This window comes from Salvelinus alpinus, chromosome 16 (genome assembly GCF_045679555.1).
Source record: "Salvelinus alpinus chromosome 16, SLU_Salpinus.1, whole genome shotgun sequence".
NCBI classification, from domain to species: Eukaryota; Metazoa; Chordata; class Actinopteri; order Salmoniformes; family Salmonidae; genus Salvelinus; species Salvelinus alpinus.
In genome coordinates, this window is record NC_092101.1 from 34,738,149 (window position 1) to 34,754,779 (window position 16,631).

The 16,631-nt window shown below is 44.0% G+C and overlaps 1 protein-coding gene across 1 annotated transcript in view; it reads right to left on the bottom strand.

The window, feature by feature from the left end:
* Positions 1-2,773: 2,773 nt before the first annotated feature.
* cdh2 (cadherin 2, type 1, N-cadherin (neuronal)) overlaps positions 2,774-16,631 on the bottom strand; it is a 76,278-nt gene continuing 62,420 nt past the window's right edge. The window contains exons 15-16 of the mRNA XM_071346012.1: positions 15,662-15,823; positions 2,774-4,322 (exon numbers count right to left, since the gene is read on the bottom strand). Of these exons, the coding sequence (XP_071202113.1) occupies positions 4,116-4,322; positions 15,662-15,823 (369 nt within the window). The 3' untranslated portion in view covers positions 2,774-4,115. The remainder of the gene's footprint in view (positions 4,323-15,661; positions 15,824-16,631) is intronic.

Consider the following 16,631-nt stretch of genomic DNA (forward strand, 5'->3'; position numbering starts at 1 on the left):
AGGTCTCATCGCCCAGTGCTACAGACGTCATCGTGATTCCTCAAGGGAACCTGCACCGGGAATGCAAGATCCCAGCCCCCGAGCGGTATGATGGCCACCCGCGAGGAAGCAAGGGGTTCCTCACTCAGTGTTCTCTAGTGTTCGAGCTACAGTCCTCTTCATTCCACACCGATCGCCTACACCATCTCTCTACTCTTGGGCAAGGCCCTAGCGTGGGCAACGGCGGTGTGGGAACAGCAGCCACCATCTTGCAGATCCATAGTAGCCTTCACTGCCGAGCTGCGATGAGTTGTCGACCACCCAGTCGGTGGACGAGAATCTGCCAGCCGACTGTTCAACCTCTACCAAGGGAATGAGGAGGACTGTAGCCAAACACCAGAGGACTGTAGCTCGAACTTCCTCGCGGGTGGCCATCATACCGCTCGGGTGCTGGGATCTTGCATTCCCGGTGCAGGTTCCCTGGAGGAACCACGATGACGTCTGTAGCACTGGGTCCGCCCCTGACCAGTGGCTGACTTCGCCATTGAGTTCCGCACCCTTACCACCGAGAGTGGGTGGATTACGGAGGCACTGGTTACCGCTTTCCACCAAGGTCTGTCTAACTCCATCAAAGATGAATTGGCCATTCGGGAACTGGGAGAGGACCTCGTGTCCCTGATAACACTGGCAATCAGGATTGACAACCACATCCGGAAACGGGTGAGACAGCGCCCTTTTGACACCACTCCAGCATTCCGGTTTCCTGAGCACCCCAAGCCCACCGAGCCCAGCATGGAGGATCCCATGCAGCTGGGTCGCAGACGTCTGAGCCCACAGGAGCGTGACAGGCGCATGCGCGAAGGCTGCTGCCTCTACGGCGGAGGTCTCAGCCATCTCCGTGCTACCTGCCCAGAGCTGACGGGAAACGCCAGGGCTGGCCAGGACACGGGGACCTGTGCAGTTACGTCCCGGCTACCCAGTCACCGTCTGTTACTACCCGCGACCCTCCACTGGGACAACCGTCAGCACTAGATTCAAGCCTTTGTGGACTCCTGGGCCGTGGATAATTTCATTGATCAAGACTTTGCCAGAGAGTTACAGATCCCCTGCGTGAAATGTCCCATCCCTCTGCAGATTCAAACCCTCGATTGGCTCCGGTCAGGAGGAACCCCTTTCTACAGCAGGTTAGGGTGGACCACTTTGAGAATCTTAGTTTTCTGTTGATCACTGCTCCTGAGAACCCCCTTATCCTAGGGAACCACTGGCTAGTACTACATAACCCACTAGTTTCCTGGTCCACGGGACATCTACTAGACTGGGGGTAAGGACTGTCTAAGACCCCCACCAAGAGCATCGCTGTGTCCTCCTGCATCCCTTGAAGACCTGCATCCTGCATCCCTTGAAGATACTCTTGAAGATACCCTTGAAGAAACTCCCGAATACTTCGACCTCAGGGAGGCCTTCAGTAAGAGGCAGGCCGGCACCCTTCCTCCTCATCGTCCTTATGATTGTGTCATAGAACTCCTACCCGGCACCACACCTCCCCGGGGTCGTCTGTACTCCCTCTCGACCCCTGAAGCAGCAGTCATGGACAATGACACCCTGCGGGATATGTTGAATCGGTTCGTCTTTGTTTACCTCGACGACATCTTGATCTTCTCCAAGACCCTTCCGGAACAAATACGGCACATCCGCCAAGTCCTGAGACGCCTCCTGCAGAGTCAACTATATGTCAAGATAGAGAAGTGTGAGTTCAACGTATCCCAGGTTTCCGTCCTGGGTCACATTATCTCTACCGCAGGCATCCAAATGTACCCCGCAAAGATTGAGGTGGTCGCCGACTGGCTCCGTCCCACCTCACTCAAGCAAGTCCAGCGGTTCCTTGGATTTTCCAATTTGTACAGGGGTTGTATATGCATCTTTGGTGCGGTGGCAGCACCTCTCACGGTCCTAACACGCAAGTCCCCAACCTGTTTTTGCTGGACCCCCGAGGCTGACAGCGCATTTTCATGGAGCTCAAGGGACTTTTCACCTCTGGACCTATCGTCATTCATCCTGATCCGACTCGTCCCTTTGTGGTGGAGGTGGATGCCTCGGACACCGGAGCAGGGGCGGTCCTTTCACAGCAGAAGGAGGAGGACAAGAAACTACACCCACGTGCCTTTCTCTCCAAGCGGTTCTGGCCAGCGGAACACAAATACGATGTAGCTTGAATTGTTTACCGTGTGCGTTTGTTTCCTGAATGAGTTTGAGACTTAGTGTTTGTTGTTTTTTCAAGTGTACTGTGATCCTGCGGTTACCGTTTCTTAGTAAAGTATTATGTTTATCCTTAGCCTCTTCTCTGCACCTGGTCTCTTCTCTCACACTAACAGCCCACGCCTTCTTCTCAATCTTCACCACACTACGGTCTATAATGAAGAGACAGTGCACCCTGGGGATGGAATGATGGAGGAGAGAGATAAGATAGCTCTGAAAAAGTGCTGGAACCCCTGGTTTGGGGATAGGGAAGGGAGTGTCCCTCTCCGTGTGTGTGTGGTTTCACTATCCTTGCGGGGAACAGAAGTCGGACATTCGGACAAGTGGGGACATTTCGCCGGTCCCCACAAGGAAAAAGGCTATTTTAGGTTTAGAAGTTAAGGGTTAGGTTTAGGAGTTAGGGGGGAAAATACATTTGAATGGGAATCAATTGTTTGGACAGTAAAGGACAATAAAACAAACATTGTGTGTGTCTGTATTTGTGTGTGCGTGCGTGCGCGTGCATGTTTTTGTAAAGATTTTGAATCCTTCTATAATGAATAGATAAAAACATGCAAAAAACGTTTAATCGTTAATCCAAATTATACATATACAGGGTTCTGGATAGTAGCATTTGTTTCAGAGACTACGCTCAAAAAATAACAACAGAAAATAAGATACAATCTGTACATATTTGTGTTTACAGTGAGTTGCCAATCAGAGATGAGAACCAGAAGAACAGTAAGGCAGATGAATGGACAGAATCAACATATTCATCATCATCGTCGTCTTGGTTTAGTCAGAGTTGGGGTCAATTCCTTTTTAAGTTAGTCAATTCAGGATGTAAACTGAAATTTAAATTCCACATTTTCTCAAAGAGAAACATTGTGGAAAATTGGATTTGGAATTTCAATTTACTTCCTGAATTGACTGAAAATGAAATGGAATTTATCCCAACTCTGGTTTTGATCGACCACCGACCAAACCTCAGAGTATCAAAACAATATCTTTGCTACAATATATAGGACTGGTGACTCGTTTTAGTTTGCAACCAGCTGCATAAGTTAGAATGTGAAAAAAAGCTTAAAGCAAAACAAAGAAAAACACGGAAACTATCTAGAGTCTTTTATCGTTTACTGTACATGTCTTCACTCAATGCTCTCAATCCAACAATGGGGAGTGTTCATCCTGTGTGTTTCCATGGCAATGATGATAGCATACACACTCAGTGAGGTGTAACCCAAACACACAAACTTTCACACACTACACACACGTGGTGAAGCGTGCGTTCCTCATTTTAAACATCCGCTCTCTTACAGCCTGAAATCCCAGCAAGATTCAGGACCTTGAAAGTCATGATGAACAGAAAACTTAAACAGAATCAAACGAATGTACAAAAAGGCACGTTTTACCCCAGTGCTTCTGTACTGTGAGATTCAAGTGTAACTGAGCGTCTTTAGCATCACTAACCGCTGAGTGAGAGCCCAGGCTCTCTCATTCACTGTTAACCACCAGTCAAAGTACCAACGGTCGGTTTCCTTCCAATGTTGTCCTCTGAGCGTTGTGTCCCTAAGCATGTGGGCGAACACTCCGCTAGCCTCATTTAGCCTGTATATTAACAGGCTAAGCTAGCAGTCACCACACAAACGTACTCGAACTGTTAGCAACCCTTAGCATGTGGTCTAACACCCCACGGAACCTCAATTATCCTCCATGCTAGCAGGCTAGGCTAGCAGTTGCCACACCAATGTACTCCATTTAGTTTCTTATCCTCTGTTCCAGTCCGCCAAAATAAAAGTCTCTTCACAACCAGCACTCCTTCAACGTCCCATGACTTAAAAAATCCCACCCACCAATCGCCCCTTCCCAGACCCCTCTCCGGCCCCAGCGAGGGGCTAGTCCTAGTCGTCCCCTCCTCCGTAGAGGTCTGCCAGCTTGCGGAAGCGCGGGCCCCAGTCACTGAGGTAGTCGTAGTCCTGGTCTCCGCCGGAGGAAGACGAGTGAAGGGAGCTGAGGGAGCCGGCGGTGGAGCCGCTGCCCTCATAGTCAAAAACCAGCAGGCTGTCGTAGGGGGGCGCCGTCGGGTCGTTATCAGCTGCCTTCAGACCCTGGGGAGGGGGAGAGGGGTGAGGATAGATGAGGGTTGAGAGAGAGAGAGAGACAAAATGAGAGGAGGGAGGAGAGATAGGTAAATAGAGAGAGAGTAAAGGAGAGATAGCAAGACAGAGGGGGAGACAAATAGGAAAAAGAGAAAGAGGTAAAGGGAAAGAACAAAGAAGAGACAGAAAGAGAGAGAAAAAGCAGGAAAAAAGAGGCGGAAGAGAGAGAAACAGAGGGAGTGAGAGATATAGAATGAATGAGATATAGGTAGTAGGAGAGCAAGGGAAGAGGAGAAGAAGGAGGGATTATGGAGGGAGGAGAGAAGAGAGGAAGGAGAGAAGAGAGCAGTATTTAGGTCAGGATGGACAGATGCTGGGTAGTCTCTCTGAGGAGATTCAGCAGATTACACGCACGCACACACACACACGCACACGCGCCCTACTACACCACAACTGACAGAATTTATTATAACTTTGTCTTAAAGTGTTATTATTGACTGACGTCTTGTCCTAGTGCTAAAACTAATAAAACAAATCTGATAAGCTGAAGCTCTAGACATGTTTTGGGAATTTCTGCATGCCATACCCCCAACTGTCTCCTTCATTTGATTGACTTGAGAAGGGAGGCAGTGGAGGAAGCATCGGCATGTCATTTCTGCTAGATTAAGCTGTCTAGATCAGCTCGCCATGTATGACAGCTCGCCTCATTATTCAGATCTGTGTTTGGCAGAAATACCTATCCTGCCTGCCTAACCTAGTGACATACACACACTCAGCGTAGGAAGAACAACGTCATCATCAATTGAAAGACATGTACAAACAGCTCGACAAGCATGAACCTCGTCTAGATATAGATATAAACTCACATACAGTTGAAGTCGGAAGTTTACATACACCTCAGCCAAATACATTTAAACTCAGTTTGACAATTCCTGACATTTAATCCTAGTAACAATTCCCTGTCTTAGGCCAGTTAGGATCACCACTTTATTTTAAGAATGTGAAATGTCAAAATAATAGCAGAGAGAATGATTTACTTCAGCTTTTATTTCTTTCATCACATTCCCAGTGGGTCAGAAGTTTACATACACTCAATTAGTATTTGCTGGCATTGTCTATACATTGTTTAACTTGTGTCAAGCGTTTCGGGTAGCCTTCGACAAGCTTCCCACAATAAGTTGGGTGAATTTTGGCCCATTCCTCCTGACAGAGCTGGTGTAACTGAGTCAGGTTTAAGGCCGCCTTGCTCGCACATGCTTTTTCAGTTCTGCCCACACATTTTCTATGAGATTGAGGTCAGCGCTTTGTGATGGCCACTCCAATACCTTGACTTTGTTGTTCTTAAACCATTTTGCCACAACTTTGGAAGTATGCTTGGGGTCATTGTTCATTTGGAAGACCCATTTGCGACCAAGCTTTAACTTCCTGACTGATGTCTTGAGATGTTGCTTCAATATATCCACATAATTTTCCTCCCTCATGATGCCATCTATTTTGTGAAGTGCACCAGTCCCTCCTGCAGCAAAGCATTCCCACAACATGATGCTGCCACCCCTGTGCTTCACGGTTGGGATGGTGTTCTTCAGCTTGCAAGCATCCCCCTTTTTCCTCCAAACATAACGATGGTCATTATGGCCAAACAGTTCTATTTTTGTTTCATCAGACTAGAGGACATTTCTCCAAAAAGTAGGATCTTTGTCCCCATGTGCAGTTGCAAACTGTAGTCTGGCTTTTTTTATGGCGGTTTTGGAGCAGTGGCTTCTTCCTTGCTGAGCGGCCTTTCAGGTTATGTCGATATAGGACTCGTTTTACTGTGGATATAGATACTTTGTACCTGTTTCCTCCAGCATCTTCACATGGTCCTTTGCTGTTGTACTGGGATTGATTGGCACTTTTCACACCAAAGTACGTTCATCTCTAGGCGACAGAATTCGTCTCCTTCCTGAGTGGTATGACGGCTGTGTGGTCCCATGGTGTTTATACTTGCGTACTATTGTTTGTACAGATGAACGTGGTACCTTCATGTGTTTGGAAATTGCTCACAAGGATGAACCAGACTTGTGGAGGTCTACAATTGTTTTCTGAGGTCTTGGCTGATTTCTTTGGATTTTCCCATGATGTCAAGCAAAGAAGCACTGAGTTTGAAGGTAGGCCTTGAAATACATCCACAGGTACTCCTCCAATTGACTCAAATGATGTCAATTAGCCTATCATAAGCTTCTAAAGCCATGACATCATTTTCGGGAATTTTCCAAGCTGTTTAATGGCACAGTCAACTTAGTTTATGTAAACTTCTGACCCACTGGAATTGTGATACAGTGAATTATAAGTGAATTATAATATGTCTGTAAACAATTGTTGGAAAAAGTATTTGTGTCATGCACAAAGTAGATGTCCGAACCGACTTGCCAAAACTATAGTTTGTTAACAAGAAATTTGTGGAGTGGTTGAAAAATGAGTTTTAATGACTCCAACCTAAGTGTATGTAAACTTCCGACTTCAACTGTAAGTATTCAGACCCTTTACTCAGTACTTTGTTGAAGCACCTTTGACAGCGATTACAGTCTTCTTGGGTATGACGCTGCAATCTTGACACACCTGTATTTGGGGAGTTTCTCCCATTGTTCTCTGCAGATCCTCTCAAGCTCTGTCAGGTTGGATGGGGAGCGATGCTGCACAGCTATTTTCAGGGACATTCAGAGACTTTTCCCAAAGCCACTCCTGTTGTGTCTTGGCTGTGTGCTTAGGGTCGTTGTCCTGTTGGAAGGTAAACCTTTGCCCCAGTCTGAGGTACTGAGAGCTCTGGAGCAGGTTTTCATCAAGGATCTCTCTGTACTTTGCTCCGTTCATCTTTCCCTCAATCCTGACTAGTCTCCCAGTCCCTGCCTCTGAAAAACATCCCCACAGCATGATAGTGCCACCACCATGCATCCCTGTAGGGATGGTATTGGCCAGGTGATGAGCAGTGCCTGGTTTCCTCAAGATGTGACACTTGGCATTCCAGCCAAAGAGTTCAATCTTGGTTTCATCAGACCAGGGAATCTTGTTTATCATGGTCTAAGAATTATTTCGGGGCCTTTTGGCAAACTCCAAGTGGGCTGTCACATGCCTTTTACTGAGGAGTGACTTCCGTCTGGTCACTCTATCATAAAGACCTGATTGGTGGAGTGGTGCAGAGATGGTTGTCCTTCTGGAAGATTCTCCCATCTCCAGAAGAACTCTGGAGCTCTGTCACAGTGACCATCGGATTCTTGGTCACCTCCCTGACCAAGGCCCTTCTCCCGTGATTGCTCAGTTTGGCTGGGCGGCCAGCTCTAGGAAGAGTTTTGGTGGTTCCAAACTTCTTCCATTTACGAATGATGGAGGCCACTGTGTTCTTGGGTATCTTCAATGCCGCAGAAATGTTTTGGTACCCTTTCCCAGATCTGTGCCTTAACACAATCCTGTCTAGGAGCTCTACGGACAATTCCTTCGAACTCATGGCTTGGTTTTTGCTCTGACATGTACTTTCAACTGAGGGATCTTATGTAGACAGGTGTTTGCCTTTCCAAATCATGTCCAATCAATTACATTTACCACAAGTGGTCAAACGTAACAGGATGCACCTGAGCTCAATTTCGAGTCTCATAGCAAAGGGTCTGAATATAATTTAATACATTTTTTAATAAGGCTGTAATGTAATAAAATGTGGAAAAAGTCAAGGGGTCTGAATACTTTCCGAATGCACTGTATTACTCACTAATGTTTGGTCTCTGGACAATAAAGTAGACAAGCTTAGGGCGAACATCTCCTTCCAGAGAGAATCAGGGATTGTAACATACTCTGTTTCAAGGATTCATGCCTCTCTCCGGATATACTGTCCCCGTCCATACAGCCAGCTGGGTTCTCAGTACATCGCGCAGACAGGAATAAAGAGCTCTCCCGGAAATAGAAAAGTGGAGGTTTCATGATTAACTACTCATGGTGTGACTGCGGTAACGTACAGGAATTCAAGTCCTATTGTTCAACCAAACTTGAATACCTCACAATCAAATGCCAAACTTCGTCACAACCATCTATATTCCCCCTCAAGCCGATACCACGAAAGTTCTCAAGGAACTACACTGAACTTTGTGCAAACTAGAAAACGCATATCCTGAGGACGCATTTATTGAAGCTGGGGATTTTAATAAAGCAAATCTGAGGAAAACGCTACCGGAGATTTACCAACACATTGATTGCGCTACTCGCACATCAAAAACTCTCGACCATTGGGACGGCTACAAGGCCCTCCCCCGCCCTCCCTTCTACAAATAAGATCACGCCTCCATTCTACTTCTCCCTTCCTATCGGCAGAAACTCAAACAGGAAGTACCCGTGGTAAGGACTGTTCAAAAGCTGGCCAATCGGAATCCATGCTTCAAGATTGTTTTGATCATGAAAAACATTGACGTATACACTGACACAGTGATTGTGTTCATCAGAAAGTGTATAGGAGATGTTGTTCCCACCATTCCCTATCCAAACCAAAAACCGTGGATAGATGGCATCACTCATGCAAAACTAAAAGCGTGACCACCTGTATTTAACCACGGCAAGGTGATTGGGAATATGGTTGAGGACAAACAGTCCAGTTATGCTCTCTGTAAGGCAATATAACAGCCAAAACGTCATTAGAGACAAAGTGGAATCGCAATTCAATGGCTCAGACACGAGACGTATGTGGCAGGGACTTCAGACAATCACGGATTATAAAGGCAAAACTAGCCCCGTTGTGGACACATGCGTGCGTGAATGCATGTGTTTGTATGTGTGTGCATGTGTGTGTGTGTCATTGCGTGTTTCTCTGAGTAGTTACATTTTTTTTCTCTTTTGAGGAGCCACAGGTGAATTAACTCTAAACAGTGAACAGTGTGGTTTAACCTCTACCACTTCTCTCTCCCGGATCCTCCTCATCAAAAAAGCGGACTAGCATAGCCTAGCCTAACGGGACAGGGATATCATATAATATAAAGTCCAATACAGCAAATGAAAGATAAACAGCTTGTGAATCCAGCCATCATTTCCGATTTTTAAAATGTTTTACAGCGAAAACACAATATGTATTTCTATTAGCTAACCACAATAGCCAAACACACAACCGCATATTTTCACCATGTTTCTACCGCATAGGTAGCTTTCACAAAACCGACAAAATAGAGATAAAATTTGTCACTAACCAAGAAACAACTTCATCTGATGACAGTCTTATAACATGTTATACAATACATTTATGTTTTGTTCGAAAATGTGCATATTTGAGGTATAAATCATAGTTTTACATTGCAGCTACCATCAAAAATATCACCAAAGCAGCCAGAATAATTACAGAGAGCAATGTGAAATACCTAAATACTCATCATAAAACATTTATGAAAAATACATGGTGTACAGCAAATGAAAGATAAACATCTTGTGAATCCAGCTAATATTTTCGATTTTTAAGTGTTTTACAGCGAAAACACAATATAGAATTATATTAGCTTACCACAATAGCCAAACACACAAACACATTTATTCACCGCAAAAGGTAGCTTTCGCAAAAACCAGCAAAAGATATAAAATGAATCACTAACCTTGAACAAATTCATCAGATGACAGTCTTATAACATCATGTTATACAATACAATTATGTTTTGTTCGAAAATGTGCATATTTAGAGCTACAAATCCTGATTATACATTGTGAATACGTAGCATCGATTCACCAGAATCTCCAGAGATATTTTGGACACTCACCTAATCTGACCAAAGAACTCATCATAAACTTTGAATAAAAATACTTGTTGTATGGCAAATGAAAGATACACTGGTTCTTAATGCAACCGCTGTGTTAGATTTTTTTTACATAACTTTACCATAACATTATTGCGATTATTAGCGTTATTGCGAGACAGCGCTCACCAAAACGGCGGAGAATAGGACTCAACATTTTACACAGAAATACGAAATAACATCATAAATGTTTTCTTACTTTTGTTGAGCTTCCATCAGAATGTTGTACAAGGAGTCCTTGGTCCAGAATAAATCGTTGTTTGGTTTTAGAATGTCCATTTCTTCTGTCGAATTAGCAACCTTGGCTAGCCATGTGGCGCGAACATGCCCATCAACTCTTGGCGCAAAGAACGGAAAATTCCAAAAGTCCCAATAAACGTTGAATAAACTGATAAAACTCGGTTGAAAAAACCTACTTTATGATGTTATTATCACATGTTTCAAATTAAATCAGAGCCGGAGATATTCGCCGTGTATACGTAACGCTTTTCAGAAGCCAATGTCGAGCTCCGCGGCGCGCCTTGGTAGACAAAGAATTCCTGACCTGCCACTCCAAAAGCTCTTGTTCGGCCTCAGATCAAGCTAGACACCCCATTCCACCTTCCACTGCCTGTTGACATCTAGTGGAATGCATATGAAGTGCATGCATATCGATAAATATAAGGCAATTGAACAGGCAGGCCCTGAAACAGAGCCTCGTTTTCAGATTTTTCACTTCCTGCATGGAAGTTTGCTGCAAAATGAGTTCTGTTTTACTCACAGACATAATTCAAACAGTTTTAGAAACTTCTGAGTGTTTTCTATCCAATAGTAATAATAATATGCATATTGTATGATCTAGAAAAGAGTACGAGGCCGTTTCATTTGGGCACAATTTTTTCCAAAGTGAAAACAGCGCCCCCCTATTGACAAGAAGTTTTAACGTGATTGTCCCATACAGTACTGGTCAAAAGTTTGAACACACCTACTCATTCCAGGGTGTTTCTTTATTTTTACCCTTTGCCTTGACAGCTTGGCACACACTTGGCATTCTCTCAACCAGCTTCACCTAGAATGCTTTTCCAACAGTCTTGAGTTCCCACATATGCTGAGCACTTGTTGGCTGCTTTTCCTTCACTCTGCGGTCATCTGATGCAGAACTCCATCACTCGCTTTCTTGGTCAAATAGCCCTTACACAGCCTGGAGGTGTGTTGGGTCATTGTCCTGTTGAAAAACAAATGATAGTCCCACCAAGCACAAACCAGATGGGATGGCAAATCGCTGCAGAATGCTATGGTAGCCATGCTGGTTAAGTGTGCCTTGAATTCTAAATAAATCACGGAGAGTGTCACCAGCAAAGCACCATAACATCTCCTCCTCCATGCTTCACGGTGGGAACCACACAAGTGGAGATCATCCGTTCACCTACTATGTGTCTCACAAAGATACGGAGGTTGGAACCAAAAATCTCAAATTTGGACTCATCAGACCAAAGGACAGATTTCCACCGGTCGAATGTCCATTGCTCGTGTTTCTTGGCCCAAGCAAGTCTCTTCTTCTTATTGGTGTCCTTTAGTAGTGGTTTCTTTGCGGCAATTCGACCATGAAGGCCTGATTTATGAAGGCCTGAGTCTCCTCTGAACAGTTGATGTTGAGATGTGTCTGTTGAAACCTCTTGACGCGTTCCCAAGGTAAACAGACTATTTCTCAGGTCCAGATCGTAGAATATGCATATAATTTACAGATTAGGATAGAAAACACTCCAAAGTTTCCAAAACGGTCAAAATATTGTCTGTGAGTATAACAAAACTGATTCTGCAGGCGAAAACCTGAGGAAATCTAACCCGGAAGTGATTTATTTTTATTTTTAAATCTGTGTTTCCTTGCCCATCTTTCTTCCATTTAAAGGGGTATCAACCAGATTCCCTTTCCAATGGCTTCCTCAGGCTGTGTCCAGGCTTTAGACATAGTTTCAGGCTTTTATTTTGAAAAATTAGCGAGATTTTTCAAAAGTAGTCAGGTGTCCTTGGATTAGTTCCTGAGCGCGAGAGGGGTAGCTTTCCATTTTCTTTCTCTCTTTTATTGAATAGGTTACGGTCCGGTTGAAATATTATCGATTATGTTTGTTAAAAACAGCCTGAGGATTGATTAGAAAAAACATTTGACATGTTTCTACCAACATTACGGATACTTTTTGGAATTTTCGTCGAATGGAAAGAGGCTGTAGTTTTCTGAACATAACATACAACCCAAATGGCGTTTTTTTTGTTATAAAAGTAATATTTATCGAACAAAAATAACATTTATTGTGTAACTGGGAGTCTCGTGAGTGCAAACATCCGAAGATTATCAAAGGTAAGCGATTAATTTGATTGCTTTTCTGACTTTCATGACCATGCTAATTTGGGGCTAACTGTTCTAGCATTGATTGATACACTCACAAAAGCTTGGATTTATTTTGCTGTAAAGCATATTTTTCAAAATCTGACACGATAGGTGGATTAACAACAAGCTAAGCTGTGTTTTGGTATATTTCACTTGTGATTGCATGATTATAAATATTTTTAGTAATATTTTCCGCCCTGCAATTCAGCGGTTGTTTAGGAAAATGATCCCGCTAAAGGGATCCGTAGCGCAGAGAAGTTAATTGAACTCTGTGAAACATTTATTTGGGATGCAATTTCTGAGGTGCTGGTAACTCTAATGAACTTATCCTCCGCAGCAGAGGTAACTCTGGGTCTTCAGTTCCAGTGGCGGTCCTCATGAGAGCCAGTTTCATCATAGCGCTTTATGGTTTTTGTGACTGCTGTCATGACGTTGCCCTATTTGGGTACAGCAAGCCCCATCAGCCTGCCTCTTCCTGCCTCCTACAACTACGCTGCTGTGGTCAGAGAGAGGTCGTAAATTCCTGAGGAGAAGACCCTGCCACATGGCCACACAGTATAAGAGGCAGAGGAAATTTTCATAGAGAACAAGGGAATTTCTTCCACCTCACAGAACTTGAGGTACGAACAAATTTCATGTTCCGGAGAAAGTATAAAAGATCGGTGAAGAATCCAGCTACGAACTGGTCTGTTTGTTACAACTTGGGGAAGCTCATGGGAGATGGTGCGGCCACATTACCATAACGCTGTTTATATAATAGCCTCAGATATGAGGTTTACATCTAATTGTTGTATAATATGAATGAGTATGATACTGTTTGTAAAATTGTGTAATATGATTTTGGACTGTTTAATGAAGGAAAATCCAATTCCCTTTTGATTTGAACTAAATCAGAGGACCGCCCCTGAGCCCAGTTAGGGTCAGGCATCCTGGGACAGCCCCTTTTCTGCAATTCCGAATAAAACCCAACTTTGAGAAATTATCACCAGACCATGTTTCTCTCAATCACGGGAGGACAAAGGTAACCAACAATTTACGACGTTTGGAATGAGACTAACGTGAGGTAAAGTAAATAATTAATTAATTAAGAAGACTATTGATCAGATATGAAAATATCTGAAAGGTTATATTGGGAAATTATAACTTTGTGATCTGAATATTTTCCTTGGTGCCCCGACTTCCTAGTTAATTACAGTTACATGATTATTCAGTTTAATCGCGTAATACTAATTACAGGAATCTTTGATAAAAACGAAGTCTTCAATTTAATGATAGTAAAGACACGACACTGCACTTGACGAAACTTTCAGTTCTTGAAATTTCCCGGATTGACTGACCTTCATGTCGTAAGTAATGATGGACTGTCGTTTCTCTTTGCTTATTTGAGCTGTTCTTTCCATAATATGGAATTGGTATTTTACGAAATAGGGCTATCTTCTGTTTACTAGAAAATAGTAAAAATAAAGAAAATATATATATACATACTCCCAGAATCCGATGTTGCTTGTCCTCATGTTTTAACATGTCTTAATAGATTGTGTACTGTTAGATATTACTGCACTGTTGGAAAGGGAAAGGGGGATACCTAGTCAGTTGTACAACTGAATGCATTCAACTGAAATGTGTCTTCCGCATTTAACCCAACCCCTCTGAATCAGAGAGGTGCAGGGGGCTGCCTTAATCGATATCCACATCTTCGGTGCCCGGGGAACAGTGGGTTAACTGCCTTGCTCAGGGGCAGAACGACAGATTTTTACCTTGTCAGCTCAGGGATTCGATCCAGCAATCTTTCGGTTAATGGCCCAACGCTCTAACCGCTAGGCCTGAATACTTACCAAAATCACTGAATGCAAATAGATTATTCAAGTGGTTGGGCATTTCAACACATAAATGTTTCTTAAAAAACTAGAAGAGAAGTAGTCACATCTAATTTTATTGGTCGCATACACATATTTAGCAGATGTTATTGCGGGTGTAGCTAAATGCCTTTATTCGTATCTCTGGGAGACTAGTCAGGATCGAGGGAAAGATGAACAGAGCAAAGTACAGAAAAATCCTTGATGAAAACCTGCTCCAGTGCGCTCAGGACCTCAGACTTAAGCACACAGCCAAGACAATTCAGGAGTGGCTTCGGGAAAAGTCTCTGAATGTCCTTGAGTGGCCCACCCAGAGCCCGGACTTGAACCAGATTAAACATCTCTGGAGAGACCTTAAAATAGCTGTGCAGCAACGCTCCCCATCCAACCTGACAGAACTTGAGAGGATCTGCAGAGAAGAATGGGAGAAACTCCTCAAATACAGGTGTGCCAAGCTTGTAGCATCACACCCAAGGAGACTCGAGTCTGTAATCGCTGCCAAAGGTACTTCAACAAAGTACTGATTAAAGGGTCTGAATAGTTATGTAAATGTTATATTTCAGTTTGTTTTGCAAAAATGTTTTTGCTTCGTCAATATGGGGTATTGTGTGTAGATTGATGAGGGAAAAAAACACAAATTGAATCAATTTTAGAATAAGGCTGTAATGTAACAACATGTGGGAAAGGTGAATGGGTAAGAATAAGAATATGTTTATACAATATGATAGTGTCTAAATAGTATTTTTTATTTGTCTCTTGGTGCCTTTCCAATATTTAACTTTTTATTTTATTTTGAATGTAATGTAATAGCTCATGTTCTTGTGTATAGCTGTTCTGTACTTTGTCATGTATGTGTATGTTTCATGTGGACCCCAGGAAGAGTAGCTAAACTAAACCTTAAAATAGCCAGCCGGGCCTGCCCATGTCTGTACCACGCTAATCTGCACTGTTAGAAAAGCTAATTAAGAATTACACATAGAGACAGGGATGCTCCCTCTCTTTCTGTGTCACACAGTGAGTCACACACACACACACAGTCACACAGTCACGCACACACAAGCATAAACACAATCTCATACACATAGTTTCACACACACAGTTTCACACAATGACACACATGCAAGCAAGCACACTAATGATCACACACACACACACACACACACACACACACACACACACACACACACACACACACACACACACACACACACACACACACACACACACACACACACACACACACACACACACACACACACACACACACACACACACACACACACACACACAACACCCACTCCCCCAACAGAAAAAACACACACACTCCATAACTACCTCATGGATGAAGTCTCCTATATCTCCTGGGTGGGGTGCAGCAGAGCGGAGGGGGTACAGGTGGTCCTGGTGGAGGGGTCTCTCGTCCATACGCCTGATTCCCACCTTTACCATCTCTGGCTCCAAAGCATCGGGCTGCTGCAGCTGGCTCAGGTCATAGTCCTGGATAGTTGGGGATAGAGAGATGTGGGGAAAAGAGAGAGAGGGTTGAGGGAGGGAGAGAGGGAGGGAGGAGAGAGGGGTGTGGAGGGAGAGAGGGATAGAGAGGAATAGTAGTTCACGGTGGGTACTACAAATGTGGCGATCATCCGTTCCCCTACCATGTGTCTCACAAAGAAACGGCGGTTGGAACCAGAGTGAGTGAGACAGAGAGAGCGAGAGAGAGAGATAGAGAGCGAGAGAGAGAGAAAGAGAGATAGAAGGTTAAGAGATATGTCCTCTGATCCTTTCTACTTTTGAATGGAGTGTCTGATTCATTGATGAATCATCCGGAAACACATGATGAAACATCAATCTCCAGGGGAGATGGACTAAATGACCCTTTTCAGGGACAATAAAACCTGGTCATGTAACCACCTTGGACATTGTTCACTGCAATAGCTAACCACTGAAACGATTTCAGGGGAGAGCTGTGAATGCCACAATAACATGAAGGACAGAGAGAACAGGAGAGGAGGAGAGGAAATGGTGGGATAAATACAGATGGGTTTGTCCCTGGCCTTGGTTATATTGTTATTTTCCAGACAGAGGAGAAGAGGACCAGGCTGAGTCCCCAATGGCATTCTCTTTATTCTGCACTATCTTTGATCAGTGCCCATAGGCTCTGGTCAAAAGTATGGCATTGTATATGGAATAGGGTGCCATTTGGGATGCAGCCACAGCCATCTCTACAGCCATCCAAGGAGCCATTGTAACTGGAGAAAAATAGCTGGGCTTTGTCACTGCTTGCCATGCTCAATCTTTGATACCA